Consider the following 20233-nt stretch of genomic DNA (forward strand, 5'->3'; position numbering starts at 1 on the left):
GATGGTGTCTACTTCCTGCTCCAATGCCTCTAAGTCTCTTTGAGATCCTTAAGCCACAAGTGCAGGGCCCAGGCCTGAGCTGGAAGCCTGGGCAATGCAGTGGTTAAGAGGATGGCCGGATGGCCTTTAGGCGAGCCTTGGCCCTCCCACTGAGCAGCTGTGTGCTTCTGAGTAAGGTGTAGACTTTCTAGGTACTGCCGTGTTTTTTTGTTTTTGTTTTTTTAATCTGAGAGGCCGCATAACCTAGCTAGCGGGTTCTTTGCAAGGGTTCATTCCACATGCATCCTGCCAGACACTGGGCTGGGTGTTGGAAGATCAGCCTTCCACGCGCCAGGCGGGGCCTCTGCCCTCACAGAGCTTGCAGCCTGGTGGGGTCGGACAGTGTGGCTGCGGAGCTTCTCTGCCCGGCTCCTGACACACCCGCTGCAGTGCAAGTCCGGGGAGCGCGGGGAGACCGCCCGCAGGGTAACGTGTGGAGCCAGCCGGTCGGACAGTGCGCATGCACACACTACCTGCGGCGGTATGCTGACAAGCCAATTGCAGGTACTCCATCTTACAAAACGCGCTTCATGTCGCCGCCATTCCAATGCCTAACCCAGAGAGGGCAGGCACGACGGGGAGCAGTCCCGAAGGCGGCTGGCGCCAGGCCGAGCGCCGGGCTTTGACAGCTGGAGTCCGGGAGACATCTTTGGGCCGCGCATGCGCGATGCTCTCGCCCTGCCCAACCTCTCGGTCGCGGATTGGCGGGCGTGGGTCACGTGGGCACACCACCCGTTTCCTCGCCGCAGGGGGCCCGCCTGCCGGCTCGTTTCCGGTCCGGTGGGTCCAAGATGACTGAGCCGGGCGCCTCTCCCGAGGACCCTTGGGTCAAGGCAAGCCCCGTGGGCGCGCACGCCAGCGAGGGGAGGGCGGGTCGGGCTCGTGCACGTAGGGGGGCCGGAAGACGAGGGGCTTCTCTCCTGTCCCCAAAGTCCCCCATGCTCTCCGGGCCCCGGGGCTGCAGAGAAGACAGCTCTCACCCCGCGTGTGCCAAGGTGGGGAGACAAACGAGGCGTGTGCGCGCGAGTCGGGGGAACAGGGGACTGGGGTGGAGTAGGGGCGGAAGAGATCATACACGGGGGAGGCGCTCGCACGGCCTAGCCCGTGCCAAGTCTCGGGGGAATCATTAAGGTGCCCGCGCACCCCGGGCTGTGTGTGCGCGAGCGCGCAGGGTGACAGAGGTGCCTTCCCGGAATGCGGGGCGCGCTGTGTGTGCCTGCAGTGAAAGTGTCGCCCCCACCAGGGGCGGAGGTCTGACGGGCTCCTCCCGTGCTCTGTGCCGCAGGTGGAGTATGCCTACAGCGACAACAGCCTGGACCCCGGTGAGTAGCTCCCCCATCTTAAGCTCTAGAGGTACACTCCCGCCCAGGCTCTCTAGAATTCTTGTGGTGTTGCCAACCACGCCTGAGCACAGTCCACTGTCCCTGAGCAGAGTTCCTGGCTTGAGACAGCAGGAGCTGAAGGACGAGGGCAGAAAACAACTGAGGGTGACACCTAGTTCCCTCTGTTCTGGAACAGGGAAGTGGTGGAACTAATGGCAGCTGATCACTCACACTCTGTCACGTCCAGATGCCCGTTTGTGAGCCAGGGGGTATCATGCAGGCCTATGGAGCAGTGTAGACACTAGGGAGCAGAGCGCTGCAGCGTAGTCTGGCTGGAAGTGGGGGGCCCAGTATAGTTGGCTTTGGGTTGAAGGGAAGAGGTCAGCATTTAAGAAAGCCATTGTGTCCTACAGGTGTCTGAGGGTCTGGCAGTGTTCCCCACCCTGCCCCTTAGTGATTGGGGCCTCTCTTTTCCAGGGCTTTTTGTAGAAAGCACCCGCAAGGGGAATGTAGTGTCCAGAGCTAATAGCATCGGTTCCACCAGTGCCTCTTCTGTCCCCAACACAGGTAGGCAGTTACATCCCCCCCACCTCGAGGGGCTCAGACACGTCATAATTGTAGAACCTTTCCTAGACAGGGAAGCCCCAGCCATCCACACAGGGGTGCTGGAGCCCAAGTATCAGACACAGGGTCTCACCATCTTTCACCTCATCTGGAACATTAGGTTCTCTGTCCATCTGCCTTCTCTGGACACCAGGTTCTTCCCAGATGGGGAAAGGTGGGCTAGCTGGACCCCACTGGGCCCCAAGATGACCTCTCCCTGCCCCCATCTCTGAGCGTAGATGACGAGGACAGTGATTACCACCAGGAGGCCTACAAGGAGTCCTACAAAGACCGGCGGCGGCGAGCACACACTCAGGCTGAGCAGAAGAGGAGGGACGCCATCAAGGTGACCAGGGAGGCCTGTGCCTCAGCCAGTGTAGGAGGGCCCTGCATAGTTCAGCTTCCCTGTGCCCTGACCCTCTCAGACAGTCCCAGGCACCCTAGGGGTGGGCAGATAGTGTAGTCCCAGGCACGAACACTTCCATTGCAGCCTTCCCAACCCGTTGTGTTTGTGAGCATAGAACTTGGTATCACGAAAGAACTTTGTGCCAGTTTGCTTTAATCTCTCAGGGTTAAAAACCCCATTTCCCCTGCTGTCTCCACAGAGAGGCTATGATGACCTTCAGACCATCGTCCCCACTTGCCAGCAGCAGGACTTCTCCATTGGCTCCCAAAAGCTCAGCAAAGCCATCGTTCTACAAAAGAGTATGGCTAGGGAAAGCACTGGAGGGGCTGGAGTCAAGAGGGGCTGTGAAGAAGCCAGCGCCTCCTACCCACCCATGGCTCGGCCTTGGTGTGGTGATTGCCATGGGATAGTTGGGGTCTAGGGGAAGGGGAACAAAGTCAGCCTTATCTTCCTGTTTGAGAATACTTCTGTACCTACCCTCTTTTCCTGCCCCTACCCTAGCCATTGACTACATTCAGTTTTTGCACAAGGAGAAGAAAAAGCAGGAGGAGGAGGTGTCCACGTTACGCAAGGATGTCACGGCCCTAAAGATCATGAAAGTGTAAGAGGGGTGCTGAATGGGGGGAACCAGAGCTTCTGAGGGAACTTCATTGCACACCCTCCCTTGTTCAAAGGCTACATCAGTTACTACAGTACAGGTAATACTCTCAGTTCCTGAGCTAGCCAGTAGAAGCAGGACTGTGTATCCCCAACTGTCCTTACACATGGCAGACACTCAGGAAATGTCTGTTGGATTAATGTAAGGAAGGTTGGAGAGAGAGGGCCATTTCCTGGCCTGGAAGCAGTATTTCCCTGATACTGCACCCCACCCAGAAGCTCTCTGGGGATGCCATTCCTGGGAGCACACAGGGTAGTCCCATCATTTTTCTTGGGTGGGCGGAGCTGCTGCAGCACCTCAGCCCTGGCCTGCATGCTTTTAGGAACTATGAGCAGATTGTGAAGGCACACCAGGACAACCCCCATGAAGGGGAGGACCAGGTCTCTGACCAGGTCAAGTTCAACGTGTTTCAAGGCATCATGGATTCCCTGTTCCAGTCCTTCAATGCCTCCATCTCGGTAGCTAGCTTCCAGGAGCTGTCAGCCTGTGTCTTCAGCTGGATTGAGGAGCACTGTAAGCCTCAGGTATGGAGCAACAATGGGCACAGGGCCTGCGGTTTTCTCTACCATCAAGCAAAGTGGCCCAAGCCATCAGCTGTTGAGAAAAGCATGGCAGCTCCTTTTAGATCTTAAGGATATTTCTACAGCTTTCAGGGCCCTGGTATTTCCCCGTTTCTTTGCTGTCTAACCCACATCTTCATGTTATGGTTTCATTTGGCAAGTGTGATGTGAGCTCAATGTCAAGTCCAGCTCTTGCCTTTCTTCTAGCCTATGTTATCGCTGCACCTGTATGGAAGCCCCAGGCATCTGCAGCAGAATTGGAAACGGAAATTCTGGGACCCTACCTCCAGGCCCACTCAAGTAGTTGCCCCAAGAGCTTTTTAGAAATGTATTTATAGTGGAGATGTCCTAATGGTATTGCACTAAGTCTTCTAATGGAAGTCTGGTTGCTTTTTCTGAGGCTTTAAACTTGTGTCTGAGATTTCTTTTTTTTTTTTTTGAGACGGAATCTCGCTCTGTCGCCCAGGCTGGAGTGCAGTGGCACGATCTCGGCTCACTGCAAGCTCCGCCTCCCGGGTTCACGCCATTCTCCTGCCTCAGCCTCCCGAGTAGCTGGGACTACAGGCGCCCACAACCGCGCCCGGCTAATTTTTTTTTTTGTATTTTTAGTAGAGACGGGGTTTCACGGTGGTCTCGATCTCCTGACCTTGTGATCCACCTGCCTCGGCCTCCCAAAGTGCTGGGATTACAGGCGTGAGCCACCGCGCCCGGCGTGTCTGAGATTTCTTGTTTGTGGCACAGTCTCGGCTCACTGCAACCTCTGCCTCCTGGGTTCACGCCATTCTCCTGCCTCAGCCTCCCGAGTAGCTGGGACTACAGGTGTGCACCACCTCACCCAGCTAATTTTTAGTAGAGACAGGGTTTCAACATGTTAGGCAGGATGGTCTCGATCTCCTGACCTTGTGATCCACCCTCCTTGGCCTCCCACAAGTGCTGGGATTATAGGCATGAGCCACTGTGCCCGGCCTCGTTTCCCAACAGTTTTATTGTGAAACACATTAAACATATTGCAATGTTAAGAGGACTTCACAGTGAACACTCGTATACCCAGTACCTAAATTTTACCAAAACATTTTACTGTATTTTCATGTCTCCATCCTGCTTCAGGAGCACCTCAAGTAAACTGCAGACAGACATCAGTACTTCCTGGGGGCCTTTTTTTTTTTTTTGAGACAGAGTCTCACTCTGTCACCGAGGCTGGAGTGCAGTGGTATGATCTCAGATCACTGCAACCTCCACCTCCTGGGTTCAGGCAATTCTCGTACCTCAGCCTCTTGAATAGCTGGAATTACAGGCATGCGCCACCATACCTAATTTTTGTATTTTTAGTAGACACGGGGTTTCACTGTGTTGGCCAGGCTGGTCTTGAACCTCAGGTGATCCACCCGCCTTGGCCTCCCAAAGTGCTGGGATTATAGGCATTAGCCACCACACCTGGCCCCCAGGGGCTATTTTTAATGCACTTTTCTAAAATATGTGGCTCATCTAGGCGGGCATCTTTGAAACTACTCTGCACTGACCTGGGCATTGTCTATTTCTTCCTCTGCTGCCCTCGCCAGACCCTGCGGGAGATTGTGATTGGCGTCCTGCACCAATTGAAAAACCAGCTTTACTGACCAGTTCTTGGAAACCTGCAGAACAGCCAACAAGAGGCCCTTGAATCTCTACTTGGCCACTGAACTGCTGGGCCCGTGAGATTGGACTACAACACCTCACACTGCTCAGCTGGTTTCTACTTGGTGTTTGGTTTTCCCAGCCCCATTTTATCTTCAGTGGAGCTGCGGTGTTTTGTGAAAGCTTCTGATTAATTTATTATATTGACGATAAAACTAGACCTAACCAGCCTATCCCCCACTCCATGGAAGTCCTTGGGATGGGTGTCTGCTCTGGACACCCCAAAGAGCTCGTGCCCTCTCAGCCCTTTCTTCAAGCCTCAGATTTCTACTTATAATCTACACAGATTTGGAAACTTTTTTCTCTGTTTTGGTCTCTTGGGCAACATTTGGACCACATTTGGGCATTTTGGCAGTAGCTGTATGGGAGAAAAAGAGTAAGAGGAAATATTCCCACCGCCACGAAGGGTGAAAGGGCACCTTGTGCCTAGACTAGGGCTGCCTGGTCAGTCCCAGGTGAGGCCAAGGGCTTTCTGGCCATCTTAGGGAGGAGCCACCAGGTTCCTCCCCTCGCTTCATAATCCATCACCTTCCTCCTCTGCTCTGGGTGGTAAGGGAAGCCCTCCTGGTTCCCACAGGCTGTGATGCTGCAGAGGCAGGTGTAATACAGCAGTACATACTGGAAATTTTTTATTTTCCTAAATACCAATGGAATTTTGCTACGGTTACAATTTTGAAATATTAAGTGGGCCTCAAAATCACCCCCAGCCTTTCTGTCTAGCATATCTTGGCCTCTCCCATGTCTCAGTGTTGCCTGCGTTTCTCCTAGGACTTGGGGGTGGGGTGAAAGAGTACAAAAGATACTCGAAAGGTCTCCTGGGGTACACAAGCCCAGTAGGTCCTGAGTGAAGCTGTGGGCCCTCCAAATGCTCATTTTATAGCAACCTCTCTCTGCCTTAGTTCTCCAGGTTCACGTCTGCCTTCCTCAGGTTTGGTATCTGGCAGGTTTGACTATCCAGAGGAAATTAAATATTTTTATATCAAATTAAATTACAATAAATGTTGCCAAATGCTTTCCTTTAGCATTGTTCCAAGTCTGAATGTTAACCTCAAGCTACTGCAATTTAGACAATGAAATGAGCTGGGTCTACCCCAGCCAGCAGCCCTCATCCTCCACCCAGTGCTCTGGTTTATGCCCGTCTCCTGACTGCTTTGCTTAAAGGTGAAAAGCAGCAGGAACAACAACAAAAGCCAACCAAAAACAAGGTAGCCAGTCCAGGACATCTCACTCTTCTGACATCCTGCAGTCCCCACCACTCCCGACTGCGGGCCCCTCAGGGGTCTGGGAGTGTGACATTGTAATCTTCATCCGTCTCTATCCCAACTTCCTCCTGTGGGCAGGGAGAGAAGTGAATGAGATGTCACCAGGATAAGACCACAGGGAAGCAAAGAAGGAAGAGAGTACCACTTACAAAGAACTGCTTCTTGCTCTTGGGGTATCCTTCAAGTATTGCATCAGACAGCTCTGTAGCCTGACAAGAAATAAAACCACCCGTTTTCAGATGGGCAGCACTGGGCACTACCTGTCAGTTTATGATACTGGGTGGCAGTTGATCTGGTGCCTGCCATTTTCAAAAGCACTTCTAGGGCCTGTCTCAAGAGCTCCCACACACTTACCATCCTCTTCCTCTTCCTCCACTCCTTACAGTACTTCTGCCTCTCTCTGTATACCTAGAAGGAAAGCAAGTTCCTCTAACTCCTCAGAACCACAGCAGCCCTCTGGGCTCAGCCTTTATATTCACTCTGGACCTGCACAGCGGTCCTCCAGCCTCCAGCTCACCTGCTCTTTCTCTTCTGGAGTCACATGATTGGTAGCTGCTTTAATGTTCTTCAGTCTCTCGCTGTAGCCAGCACATTCCTTCTTTAACTCCTGGATTTCTTTCTGCATCTCTGGTGTGGTCAGGGCACTAGATAATTCCTTGAGCTCTGAAACCACAGCCCCTGGGGTCACTTGCTACCCCTGAGGAAGGAGTTCTGTCTTTCCCAGTGGGTGCTCCCTGAGGTGTTCAACCTTGCTCTGGATCTATCATCTCATATGGAAAAGCTCAGGAAACTAAGCCTTACAGGATTATTAGTTTATTCTTCTAATTTTCTTTCCTCCTCCATCTACAAGTAGCATGGGTGTGAGGTTGAACACTTAGGCGTAGCCAGTTAAAGAAGCAAGAATAAAGGGAAATGTGAGGACAGTGTACTGATAATTGTGGCAGGGAGAGCAAATGCATATCTTGTCCATTTGTTGGTACACAAAAGCCATTAGTTATCCTACATTTCGTTTTATGCCTAAGGGAGCCCAGCAAAGGGGTCTTAGCTGCAACAAGATGCTGCAGTCATTGAACCATTCATTTAGTAATTCCCGACCTCTAGAATGAACCTAAGCCTATGGGCACTTTTGAGGAGCTACCCAGTCCTACCAGCCTCCATGTAGCGGCAGCTCTGCTGCAAGCTCTGCACCTTAGCAGTGAGGGCCACGATTTTGCCATCTAGGCCTTGAAGGTCAGCATCACTCACCATGTCAAACTGGTCCTACCAGACAAAGAGGGAAAATACAAGCAAACTGTTGTGAGGCACAAAGATGAGAACACACACCTGGGAAGGCACCATTTAGATATGCTCAGGAACCAGCCACACCCCAAACTCTCCAGAGGGTCTGCAGAAATAGTGGGAGAGTACTTTTGAGAAATCGTTTTCAGTTAAGGAGCGACCCCACTAAAAAGGTAGGAAAGAAAACCTGAAATCTAATGCCTGTCCTTAAGCAGCTACCAGGTTGACACGATACTGATTAGGACAGAAATCTTCCCATTCGGTGATAAAACCACTACCTGGGCTGAAGCAGCTAAGTAACATTGTTCCCAAGGTGGGGAAACCTAGATCATGGGTTTCCATAATAGATAGAAACTGGACAGTTGAAGAAGCATGATGGATGGGATGGATGGACTTCTTTTCTCCTTCTTTCCTGTCCTGCCTTCCCATTCTTCTTTCCATCTTCCTTTCTCTCTCTCCCTCCTTCCTTTTCTCCTCCCTCCCTTCTTTCTTCCTTCCTTTCTCCTCTCTCTGTCTCTCCCTCTCTCTCTCTTCCTCCTTCCCTCTTTTCCTTTCTTTCTCTCACTGTCGCCCAGGTCAGAGTGCAGCGGTGCAATCTTGGCTGACAGCAACCTCCGCATCCCGGCTTCAAGCGATTCTCATGCCTCAGCCTCCTGAGTAGCTGGGATTATAGGCGTGTACTACCAAGCGCAGCTAAATTTTATATTTTTAGTAGAGAAGGGGTTTCACCATGTTGCCCAGGCTGGTCTCAAACTCCTGGGCTCAAGTGATCCATCCGCCTCGGCCTCCCAAAGTGCTGGGATTACATGCATGAGCCACTGTGCTAGGCCTTGGGATCCATGTAGATAACGGATTCCAGTAAGTCTGAGGAGCTCCTCTCATGAGGGGCCACTGCTAGAAAATAACTGCATTGGGGATCAGTGTGGGGGTGGGGGAGGTCACATCAGTTGGTGATGGGGAGCAGGTTGAAAAAGTATGCCAACCAGTGCGGTCTGGACTCTACACTTGGGCAAGGTGAACCTATAGGGCAGAGGCCAGCAAACTACGGCCAGCAAGCCAAATCCTGCCAGATGCATGTTTTTGAAAACAAAGTTTTATTGAAACAGCCCTACCCATTCATTTACATAGTCTACAGCCGCTTCGGCTCTACAGTGGCAGAGGTGAATAGTTGTGGCAATTGTACAGCCAGCCATGACAAGAGATACATATGGCCCACAAATCCTAAAAATACTGTCTGGCCATTTACAGAAAACGTTTGCCAAACCCTCCTTTAGAGAATTTTCTTTAGATGAGTAACACAACACAGCCTGTTTTAGGAAAGTTGGCCTTGAAAGTGGTTTGGTTCAGTTTAACGAATAGTATCTGCTGGATGTCAGATACTGCGGAGGTGCTGATCAGATAAAAATGAATTGAGAAATGAGATCTGCCCTAGAGGAACTTCAGTTGAATAAAGGAGACAAGTAAAAATAATTGTAATACAGCATGCCTTAAAACAGATAAGGGCCAGGGCCGGGTGCGGTGGCTCACGCCTGTAATCCCAGCACTTTGAGAGGCTGAGGCAGGTGGATCACAAGGTCAGGAGATGGAGACCATCCTGGCTAACACGGTGAAACCCCATCTCTACTAAAAATACAGAAACAAAACAAAACAAAACAAAAATTAGGTGTGGTGGCAGGTGCCTGTAGTCCCAGCTACTCAGAAGGCTGAGGCAGGAGAATGGCGTGAACCCGGAGGTGGAGCTTGCAGTGAGCCGAGATAGCGCCACTGCACTCCAGCCTGGGCGACAGAGCGAGACTCTGTCTCAACAATGACAACAACAAAAAACAACAACAACAAAAAGAGGTAAGGGCCTGAAAAGGAATCAATTAGCTCAGGGCATTCAAGGAAGATTTCTGGAGAAGGTGATGTCTAAGTGAAATCCTAAAGGAAAGTAAGAGTTGGCCAGCAAGAGAAGCAGGTACAAGGAAGACAACATGCGAAGGACAGAGCAGTAAAACACATCAGAATTATCTAGTGTTCGTGGATAGAAAAAGGATGAGGATTGGTGAGGCCAGAGGCTGGCTGGGGTGTCTTCCGGTGCCTTTTACATGTTTTTTGCAGCACTAGAGAGCCACTGAAGAGTTTCAAATAGGGAAGGTGCATGACCAGATCTATTTAGACAGATCATTCTGACTGCTATGTTTAAGATATGTTTGAAAAGCCAAGATCTGTTAGGAGGATGTTGCAACAGATGAAGAGGGCGTGAACTAGAGCAGCCATGGCAGATGGAAAGGAGAGTGGATTCAAGAATGGAAAAATCAGCCAGGCTCTGTGGCTCACGCCTGTCATCCCAGCACTTTGGGAAGCCAAGACAGGAGGATCACTTGGGCCCAAGAGTTCAAATCAACCTGGGCAGCATAGCAAGACCCATCTCTATAAAAATAAAATAAAAAATAAAAAAACAGACAACGGAAAAATCAGCCGGACTTGACGGTTGACTAGTAATGGAAGTCAAGAATTGCTCCCAAGTTTCTGGTTTGCGTGAAGAGTAATTCCATTAGGGAGAAGAATGTTAGAAAGAAACCAGTGCGGGGTGGGGGGAAGATGAGGCATTCTACTGTGGCAATTTTGACTCTGATATTAATGCCTGACAGATTCCAGCTGGAGGTCTGGGCTGGAGAATATAAATTTGATATGTGTGTTTAGAGAAGCGGATGGAGGCAGGACGAACATCATTTGTCAGAGGGTGTTGCCAATCTGGATGATAAGAAATAAGAGCTTTGAAGCAGATATGGATCTTGGTAGCAACAATACAGGATCTACTATCATCCATCATATTGTAAATTTGGAAACCTCGTGAAGTTGGGATCCTAACAAGAGGAGTGCACACCTTGATTTAAGGATGGTGGCCTAAGACAGGCGAGTTTTCCGTGGGGGGCCTCTCCCCAAAAGAGTTCACACTAGCAGTAGTTTCACCCGTTGTCGGGCTCTCATAGGTGACAATTGGCGCAGGTTCTCCTCACCTGATCCGCAAAATAGATTTTCTGCTTGCCGTACATCTTCTCTTTGATCTTGCCTTGTTGTGCCAGCTGCTCCAGCGTCTTCACCACCACCTGGCAGAGGAGAGAGGAGGGGCAATCAGAGGAGTCTGGGCCTGGTTCTGGGGAAATTCTGCCAGTGATGTGGAAAACGCCCAAGGCTCCAAAGGGCACGACCCCAGTCTGATTCCAGGGAGTCCGACGGAGAGGGAATCCCGGGAGAGGGTCCTCACCGCCTTGCCCAGTCCGTGTTCCCGCTGCAGGTTCCCGAACACATCCTGGGCGCTGTAGGGCCGGTTCTGCTCCTGCAGGTACCTCAGGAGGATCCCGGCGGCTACGGAGAAAAAGGGGAGGGGACCACTCAACCGACCTCCTCACCCACTGCCCTCCCGGGTCTTCCCCGCGCCCAAGCCGCCGTTACCTCCCGCCGCAGCTTCTGCCCGGCATTTACTCATCGCCTTTCCCGCCACCCAACTCAGAAAGCCGGACGTTGTAGTTGCTCGGGGCGACGGCTCCTTCCGGGGACGGGGGGCGGACCTCGAACGGTGATTGGCTGAAGGGGAAGCCTTCCGGAGGAACAAGGCGACCCCTCCCGGACCCCATAGTTCATTTCAGGCCGGAACTTGCGCATCCGGGCCGGACCTCGAGCCCAGGGCCTCTGCGAAGGCGCCGGCGTGCCCACAGCTGAGCAGCTTCCTCTTTCTGCCCCCGGGAACGAAGGCTGTAGCAGAGAAGGCCTTCAATTTTCGAGATCCAGTTCCAGCCGCAGCTGAGCACTGGTGACCTTGAGTTAGGTCGAGTGTTGGGACTGGAAGACACTTCAGACATCAGCTGCCGCGCTGGGCAAGCGACCAGCTCAAGGTTACCCCACAGGGACGTGCCCTGATCCCACGGTCCAGCGCTCTTTTGTCGGTTAGTTTTGTTATTTGTAAAATAGGAAGAGTAGATAGTGATAGGAAAGTGGTTGTGAAAACAACACAAGTGGTTGTGAAAGCTAAGCGCCTTGGTCGGGCACTGTGGCATGTCACGCCTGTAATCCTATCACTTTGGGAGACTGAGGCGGGCGGATCGTTTGAGCACACGAATTCGAGACCAGCCTAGGCAACGTGAAACCCCATCTCTGCAAATAAAGTACAAAAAGTTAGGCGTGGTGGCGCGCTCCTGTGGTCCCTGCTACTCTGGAGGCTGAGGTGGGACGGTCACCAGAGCCCCGGAGATCGAGGCTGCTGTGAGCCACCATGAGCACGCCACTGCAGCCTGGCGACAGAGTGAGACGCAGTCTCAAACAAAAAAGTAGGAAGGGGACAACTAAGCGCCTTGGAGAGCAACCACCCTTATTTGCCTAATACCGAGCTTCGCACCCAGGGGGCACTCGACACCTGCTGTAGTTTGGACGCCAAGGAAAGATAGGGTTAGGAGGGGGCTACTGTTCAACCACAAAGCTTGTGGAAAAGTTTGTTAGCCCAGTCAATCTCAGGGCAACACCTGGCAGGTGCTTTCCACCCCTGACCACAGTGGCCAATGGGACAGAGCCTGAAATAAATATTTCTAGTTTCTGAGGTCAGCTGAAAGCCAAAGAGCAGCTGTCCCTTCAGCTCAAACGATCCAGTGGAGGAGCAAGGTGCTACTTTTTAAAGCCTTCTGCTACCTACAGCCTCCTTAGCCTTTAAAACGTGTGCTTGTCTCTGCACGTTTAGGAGACAATATTAAGAATTAGAAATGAAGGCGCCGAGCGCGGTGGCTCACACCTGTAATCCCATCACTTTGGGAGGCCAAGTTGGGCCCATCACGAGGTCAGGAGATCGAGACCATCCTGGCTAACATGGTGAAACCCCGTCTCTACTAAAAATACAAAAAATTAGCCGGGTGTGGTGGCAGGCGCCTGTAGTCCCAGCTACTTGGGAGGCTGAGGCAGGAGAATGGCGTGAACTCAGGAGGTGGAGCTTGCAGTGAGAGGAGATCGCCACTGCACTCCAGCCTGGGCAACAGACGGAGACTCCGTCTCAAAAAAAAAAAAAAAAAAAAATTAGAAATGAAGGAAATACAGGCTAAATACTAGCCAAGAGTGCCAGTTATGCTGATGGTGGGGCTCTCACAGGAAGGAAAGTAGCCTCATACGATGGTGATGTTCTGGCCATCACAAAGGAAAAATAGGGGTGGGCTGGTGGGTCCCTCATACCTGGGCTTCCTCTTTTAAGGCTATCACTTCAAATTAATCAGAACTCATATTTACAAAAGAAGACCTATCAAGGGTAGGACACCACTCAGCATCAGTCTCTTAAAGATTGTTCTCATACAAGATTTATTCCTCAGCACACCCCTCCCCTCCTCAGTTCACAGTGGAGACTATGGAGATTCAGAGTAGGATTCCCCCAGATACAAGAAACACCTTCCGAAGATTTTACTCTCCTTCCTTCCCTCCCTCTTGCCAACTCCCAAGGCCTGAAACACACACTCATGCAAACACACGAAATCCCCCTCCTTCCCCATACCTCCTGTCTTTCCACATCAGAGCTCACCTGTAAAACATCTGAACTTGAGAAGTGTCCAAAGTCTGTTTGAGAACCCTAAAGTGGGGAGATGCCATTACCCCTGACCACCCCACTGTGACTATGAGACACCTAACTCTTCCCCCTTCTTACTGTCAACCATTTTCACTCCCTGGCCTCTGTACCTTCTCCATCAACCAAGAGCAAACATGTCAGCACACCCCCACCTGCAGTACATGAAAACAGGCTCTGTCCAACATCCCTCACCCAAGTACAGGGGTGTTGGGGGAGTGGCCCCTGAGGATCAGCAAAGGGTTAATGCAGAAGGAAAGAGGACAGGAGAGTTTGGCTTGAGCTCTGATTGGGGAGGCAGAGGCTATAGACTGGCACAGGTTTAGAATCAATTACCATGTTTAGGTTTCTGTCTCACATGATTTCACTAGGGGTGCAGAACAGATACCCCTCAGAGGGGTCTCTGCTGACTACAGCCACATTCTTACCATTGGCTCATCCTTAAAGGAGGCCCCACCAAGTTAGGAATAAAAGCTGTAAAGGAGCTGAACAGGAAGAATAGGTGGTGCAAGAGATTATGTGTGGCCCCTGGGATGAATGACATGGAGCCATTTGTAAAGTGCTACTGTATCATCCCCCCATGGAATTATTGCTTCTCCAAAGGAGAAGCAGAGGAAGGAACAGGAACATAGAAATGAGTACAGTATTGCTTTGCTCACTGCTGAGGCTGATGGCCAAATGGACCCAGGGGTTATCAGAAACCAAAGATTAACCACACAGCTCCAGAAGACTCAATGAGACCTCAAAATACAGAGGTGCTCACTAATCCTCCCAGCCAGCTGATCCCCCTGGGCCAAGGTAATGTAGAAGAGGCCCATCCCCACATCATATTCACATTTCTTAAATTTCACAAGCAATGCTTTGGAGCACTGGGGTTCAGGCCCCAAGAAATGAGGATGGGCTAGAGAGGAAGCAGGCCTGTTCTGCAAAACCAAAGGACAAGTTTACTTTAAAAAAAAAAAAAAAAAATCACGCTGGACACAGTGGCTCACACCTATAATCCCAACACTTTGGGTGGCTAAGGTAGGCTGATCATTTGCGGTCAGGAGTTCTAGACCAGCCTGGCCAACATGGTGAAACCCTGTCTCTACTGAAAACAAAAAAAAAATTAGCCAGGCATGGTGGTACATGCCTGTAATCTCAGCTACTGAGGAGGCTGAGGCAGGAGAATCGCTTGACCCGGGAGGCGGAGGTTACAGTGAGCCGAGATCATGCCACTGCACTCCAGCCTGGGCGACAGAGCCAGACTCTGTCTCAAAAAAAAAAAAAAAGAAAGAAATCAAATCCTGGTTTAACAAGAGAAGATGACTAATCCCAGCACTTTGGGAGGCCAAGGCAGGTGGATCACTTGAGGTCAGGAGTTGGAGACCAGCCTGGCCAACATGGTGAAACCCTATTTCTACTATCAAAAAAAATTAGCCGGGCATAGTGGTGGGCACCTGTAATCCCACTACTCAGGAGGCTGAGGCAAGAGAACCTCTTGAACCTGGGAGCCAGAGGTCGCAGTAAGCCAAGATCACACCACTGCACTGCAGCCTGGGCAACAGAGCAAAACTGTCTCCAAAAAAAGATGATGACAATGTAACTACTCCAGCTGCTGCCTGACTTTCGGGGCTCTAGGGAGGCGATGAAGGGAGGAAGGCAGGCATGGGCTCTTTCCATGAGGGCCCCTGAGCACTCATACCTAAAAGCAAACAACAGCACCTCCTCAAAGGGGAACCAATATCCCTGACTACTTTGTTCCCCCCAAAGTACCATCCTGATGGAGAGAAGCCTCCCTTGGGGGAGCACACTCTCACTTCAGTGGCTGAGCTCAGAAATGGGCATCCAGCTCGTGGGAGGGGAGTGAGTGTCCTCTCTAAGCAGGCCTCTGAACATCAGCCAGGCCACGCAGCATACAAATATAATTCAGGGGAGGGGAGCTGAGTTCTTCTCTTGCCCCATCACCTTAAGTGGGATGGGGAGAAAAAAAACCTAAACCACAGTGACTCCCAAAAGGAGTCTCTGCCTCAGTGGCTCCTAGAACTGGCAGGGTCCAGCTGATTCAGCTCCGACTGGTCCAGAAGTTCAAAGTCATCCCCCTCAGCATCAGTGTCCAGGTCTGAACTGGGGGACCGGAGGAAGCCTCTTGTTGCTCTCTGGGCAGGTGCGCCAGAAGGGCCTGGTTGGGAGGCCCCTGACAAGGCCAGCTGAATCATACTCTGGGAGACCAGGCTGGCAAGGTTGCTGGTGAGGTTGGATCCTACAGGCAGAGCACCAAGCAGGAGCTCTGGCAGCGCAGCCTCGTCCCGGCTGGCAGGTGGGGCCTGGGGCTCCTCAGCCCCTGGCGGGGAACGGTACATCAAGCTGGGCATGCCAATGCTAGTGTCGTCCTCATCATCTAGGCCAGCAGGATCCACATTAATGGAAGGGAAGTCTGGAAGGTCTCTTGCAAAGGATTCCTCTGGATCACTGTGACCATCTAGGTCTGGTAGAATACAGAAGTGTGTTGAGTCATGGCACCTACCTGGCCCTCCTGTGCCGCATCCCCACATGACCAGATTTTTCCCACCCTGGCTTTCTCAGAGGTGAAATAAACCCATGGGACTGGTGTAACTTTCCCCTCCACTTATAGATGTCTGTGATCTCTACGGGCCACACAATTCCCCCTCTCTTCTTCTACGCCCCCTGTGAGGCTAGTGCCTGAGGCTACTAAGGGACTAAAGGCTTCGAGAAGGGCAGCAGTGCCATCCTGGCTGTAGCCACAGCCCTCAGGCTGCTCTGCCACCTGATCCATAGCTCAGAAAACAGGAGAGGAGCAGGCACCAGTATCCCCTCTGTTCAGGGAAGCTAAGAGGCAACAGAGCCATTATCAACTGAGGTCAAAGGTCCCCTCACCTTCAGAACCTTCCGTTAGAGGTGTTTGGCCCCTTGAAAGATTGAATGTGCCATTGTCTGTACAGGAGACTTCAGCATCTGAGTGCTCAGAGTCTGTGATGGCCAATTCCCTGGCAACAGTAGAATCGTCCAGCTTAGGAAAAGAAAAGACCAACAAACCTGAGATAATGCCATCAGGAACCAGGTGTAGTCCCCAAGTACAGCTTTACTAATCAGCAAGCATTAGTTATCTGAAGGCCATCAATGTAACCAGGGATAGATGGTAACTTCAAAATCTTGACCCCTTTTAGGCTGCTCTCCCAAAGAAAACACTCATTTATAACCACTTAAGCACAGGAAGAAAAGCAGTCCTGGGGGAGTCAATTACCTACTTACTTTAAGGCGAATAACTGATCCAGAGATAACTTTTCAAAGTGGCAGGAGGATACACATACTGCACAGACCCAAGGGTGAAATGGACTGTTTAAAAGATGATCATACTAACTCCAGAAGTTCTTCCATAATGACAGGGTAAAAAGAGATATGGAAGAGTGGTGCTGGGCATCAGGCCGTAATTGAGATCTAGGTTGATTAGAGGAATGATATGATTTTTTTAAAAAATTGAGATCTAGGAACAAAGTCTCACTTCTCTCCTTGTTACTGGTCTTGGGAACAAGGGGAGTGCAAGGCCTCAAACCTGGCTATGGCCTAAATGTGAGCTGTCAGATGGTTGAAAGGGAGCTAAAGAAAACTGGACAGTGAAGCAGCTCCCACACTCAAGATACCTGAGGACAGAAGGCAGCAAGCTCCTCTTCACTGTCACTGTGGTTGTCCATGGCTCGTTCTGGGTGGAGAGCTCTGCGGCGTACTGTGCGGGAAGAGCACAAAGCCTTGCTTGATACCTTCCCACCAGCGTAAAAACCCCTTTGGACTTTAAAGGCATAAAATCAGAAAATAAAACAAAGAGCCTCTCTGAATCTGGCTCTAAGCCTATATAATAATAACAGAAGGCTGAGCTGCTGAACCTAAATGGCAAGGTGAGTTGATAACATAGCAGAAAATATCTCAGCTTCCAACATCCTCTCCACCAGGCCCTACACAGTTTTTTTTTATTTTTTTTTGAGATGGAGTTTTGCTCTTGTTGCCCAGGCTAGAGTGCAATGGCGCGATCTCAGCTCACTGCAACCTCTGCCTCTTGGGTTCAAGCGATTCTCCTGTCTCAGCCTCCTGGGTAGCTGAGATTACAGGTGCTCACCACCACACCCAACTAATATTTACATTTTTAGGAGAGACAGGGTTTCATCATATTGGTAAAGCTGGTCTTGAACTCCTGACCTCAGGTGATCCGCCTACCTCAGCCTCCCAAAGTGCTGGGATTATAAGCGTGAACCACTGCGCCCGGCCTGGCACACATTTCTATTCTGGTCAGATGATCAAATACCAGGCTTTGTCAACAACTCTTTGGATGGCTAAAGGCAGACCTAATGTCAAGGTGTTAAGTGGACACGATCAGAGAGAGGGCAAAAGGAGATGCACACCTTGTTAAATCAGACTTCTGAGGACTGGTATTATTCAACTGGCTGCCCCAAGGGGACTTGGGCCTTGGTGACCAAGTGCAGGGCTCTTTGAAGGCCAGGATTCCATAAAACACAAAACCTGACAAGACCACACAAGGGAGGGAAAAGTCTGTACTACCATCATTAATGTGTTGCATGGATCTCAGGCTGGTACACTTACAACCTCTGAGGTAGCAGTTTTTAATCACCTTTGGGAGGCAGCTTTCAGTAGTGAAAAGAGACCAGGCTTAGGAGTTGAAAGGATCTGCTCTGGGCTGAGCGTGGTGGCTCACATCTGTAATCCCAACACTTTGGAACGCCCAGGCAGGAGGATCACCTGAGCCCAGGAGTTCAGGATCAGCCTGGGCAACATAACGAGAACCCATCTCTACAAAAAAATATAAAAATCAGCCAGATGTGGTGATACATGCCTGGAGTCCCAGCTACTGAAGGGTTTGGCGGGGCTGAGGTAGAAGGATCACTTGAGCCTGGGAGGTCAAGGCTGCAGTGAGCCATGATCATGCCACTGCACTCCACCCTGGACAACAGAATGAGACCCTGTCTCAAAAAAAAAAAAAAAAAGCACAAATACTAGGAATTTATCTTCACTGTCTAGCTTTTATTCAACTTGAAAGAGCTTTTATCAGATAGGTTTAAAACAGGAGCCTAGGATTCCAAATGATAAAAACTGGCAAGCCTGCATAGGTTTCCCTAGAGCAGAATATCATTTTTACCTACCAATCCTCACCCCTACCACCTACCCCCAACTTCCACTTTTGAGGACCCACCCAGTATGTCAGACCTATGGGCTTCTCCTTCTTGCCCCAAATTGCCTAAGTGGAAAGAATGACACCATGACACTTACATTGTCTCTCTCTCTGCTTGGACATCATATAGCCACGGACACTGAAGTCCAGCCGCTGCAGAGCTGGCTTCAGCCGCACATATGCTCGATCCCACAGTCGGTGGTACACAGCAAGGGGCCACATCATGACACTGACAACTGTGAGGAGGCATGGGAAACAGTGACAAAATGGAGAAAGGGCTGCAAAAAACATTTCTAACTGTAGCGCTGCTATTGGTCCTCAGGGCTTGGACACAAAGTGTGGAACAGATCTGCCCAAGTCTGCTGGTCATCTTCACCAGTCTCCCCTACGCATGAAGTTTTTGAGGGCAGGGACTTCTATATCTACCCACAGAGCCTAGTGCGGGGCTATGCACAGCATAGTATGCTGCTGACAGTCCAAGGGCAGAACCTGGCAATGGGTGTCACTGAGCCATAAATGGTAACAATGCCTAAAAATTACACAACAAATCATGGGAGGTTTTGATATACAAAAGTCACAGGTGTAAGTACTTAGTTCTTCCAGCCCCAAGCAAGCTGAGTACATGCCAACAGGAAGTAACTAAATTTACAAAACTATGCTCCAAGTGGGAAAAAAGTACTCTGGCATAAATAGAACCTAGTAGAGAAATCCCTAAGAGTTATGTTCTGCTGACAATACCCTGGCTCTAAAAATTCTCTCCTAAAATAGGGACAGGCAGTCCTTTATAATTGGTAATACAATACATGTTAGTGAACCCTCATCAATTTTTTGGTTTTTTTGAGACGGAGTCTCACTCTGTCGCCCAGGCTGGAGTGCAGTGGCGTCATCTCGGTTCACTGCAAGCTCTGCCTCCCGGGTTCACGCCATTCTCCTGCCTCAGCCTCCTGAGTAGCTGGGACTACAGGTGCCCACCACCACACCCAGCTAATTTTTTTTTTTTGTATTTTTAGTAGACACAGGGTTTCACCGTGTTAGCCAGGATGGTCTCGATCTCCTGACATCGTGATCTGCCCACCTCGGTCTCCCAAAGTGCTGAGATTACAGGCGCGAGCCACCGCACCCGACCTAACAATTTCTGACTTGGTAAGAAATGAACTTTGTATGTGGAGAGCCTGCTAAAGGTAAGAAGGATATTTTCATGACGACACTAAACAGGTCATGAAAAAATGCAAAGGTCATATCCTAGAGAACTGAAATATAAATGTCCTCTCCTCAGACCTAGAGTTAGCCATAGTTGGAAAGCTATGAGCAGGGCACAGTTCATAGGGGAGGTATATTCCATACTTACGCATGAAGTAGGAGAGCAGAAGCCCAGGGACATAGCGGCCCAAGACAGCCAAAAAGGTCAGTATCCCACAGCTCAGCAAGCAGAACTGGGGAATCAAGAAACAGTATTAAGTTTCTGCCACACTGCAGGGGTTTGGGGTGGGTGTGGAGGGTTAGGGTAGAGATATGATTGAAAGACTCTGTAAGTCAAGCATGGATGTGTAGCCACTGTTGCATCCAGTGGTGATTCTGTTTGGGAAGAAAAGGAGCATGTCCCCTTCTATTCAAACTTTTTATATGGCTAACCCCATAGGGCTGCACCCTTCATGCCAAGAAATTGTTTGAATA

General features: G+C 50.6%; 3 protein-coding genes across 11 annotated transcripts in view; 1 reads left to right on the top strand and 2 right to left on the bottom strand.

Annotated features, from left to right (window-relative positions):
* Window positions 1–807: 807 nt before the first annotated feature.
* MLX (MAX dimerization protein MLX) lies at window positions 808–6283 on the top strand. Of its 4 annotated transcripts, none has more exons than XM_005584252.3 (8): window positions 808–1034; window positions 1325–1361; window positions 1839–1928; window positions 2204–2310; window positions 2570–2669; window positions 2872–2971; window positions 3351–3552; window positions 5148–6283. In XM_005584252.3, exons 1-8 carry the CDS (start codon window positions 831–833, stop codon window positions 5202–5204), a joined length of 897 nt encoding a protein of 298 aa, XP_005584309.1. In that variant the 5' UTR covers window positions 808–830; the 3' UTR covers window positions 5205–6283. The 4 variants fall into 4 exon arrangements, with proteins under 4 accessions (XP_005584309.1, XP_005584310.1, XP_015293989.1 ...); XM_005584253.4 differs by having other exon boundaries at window positions 808–872; XM_015438503.3 differs by lacking the exon at window positions 1839–1928.
* On the bottom strand, window positions 4556–11296 carry PSMC3IP (PSMC3 interacting protein). Of its 2 annotated transcripts, XM_005584250.5 has the most exons (8): window positions 11241–11296; window positions 11053–11153; window positions 10805–10894; window positions 7673–7784; window positions 7042–7187; window positions 6879–6932; window positions 6674–6733; window positions 4556–6592 (listed from the first exon to the last, which is right to left on the bottom strand). In XM_005584250.5, exons 1-8 carry the CDS (start codon window positions 11272–11274, stop codon window positions 6536–6538), a joined length of 654 nt encoding a protein of 217 aa, XP_005584307.1. In that variant the 5' UTR covers window positions 11275–11296; the 3' UTR covers window positions 4556–6535. The 2 variants fall into 2 exon arrangements, with proteins under 2 accessions (XP_005584307.1, XP_015293994.1); XM_015438508.4 differs by lacking the exon at window positions 7673–7784.
* Window positions 11297–13102: 1806 nt separating this feature from the next.
* The window catches only part of RETREG3 (reticulophagy regulator family member 3), a 30523-nt gene continuing 23392 nt past the window's right edge, over window positions 13103–20233 (bottom strand). For 4 of the 5 annotated variants that reach the window (XM_074019664.1, XM_074019665.1, XM_045374810.2 and 1 more), the window contains 5 exons: window positions 19908–19992; window positions 18658–18795; window positions 17022–17104; window positions 16258–16390; window positions 13103–15847 (listed from right to left, as the gene is read on the bottom strand). In XM_074019664.1, the coding sequence (XP_073875765.1) occupies window positions 15390–15847; window positions 16258–16390; window positions 17022–17104; window positions 18658–18795; window positions 19908–19911 (816 nt within the window). In that variant the 5' untranslated portion in view covers window positions 19912–19992 and the 3' untranslated portion in view covers window positions 13103–15389. The remainder of the gene's footprint in view (window positions 15848–16257; window positions 16391–17021; window positions 17105–18657; window positions 18796–19907; window positions 19993–20233) is intronic. The other variant, XM_005584261.4, reaches the window with a different exon arrangement.

The sequence above is a fragment of the Macaca fascicularis genome, chromosome 16, assembly GCF_037993035.2.
Source record: "Macaca fascicularis isolate 582-1 chromosome 16, T2T-MFA8v1.1".
NCBI classification, from domain to species: domain Eukaryota; kingdom Metazoa; phylum Chordata; class Mammalia; order Primates; family Cercopithecidae; genus Macaca; species Macaca fascicularis.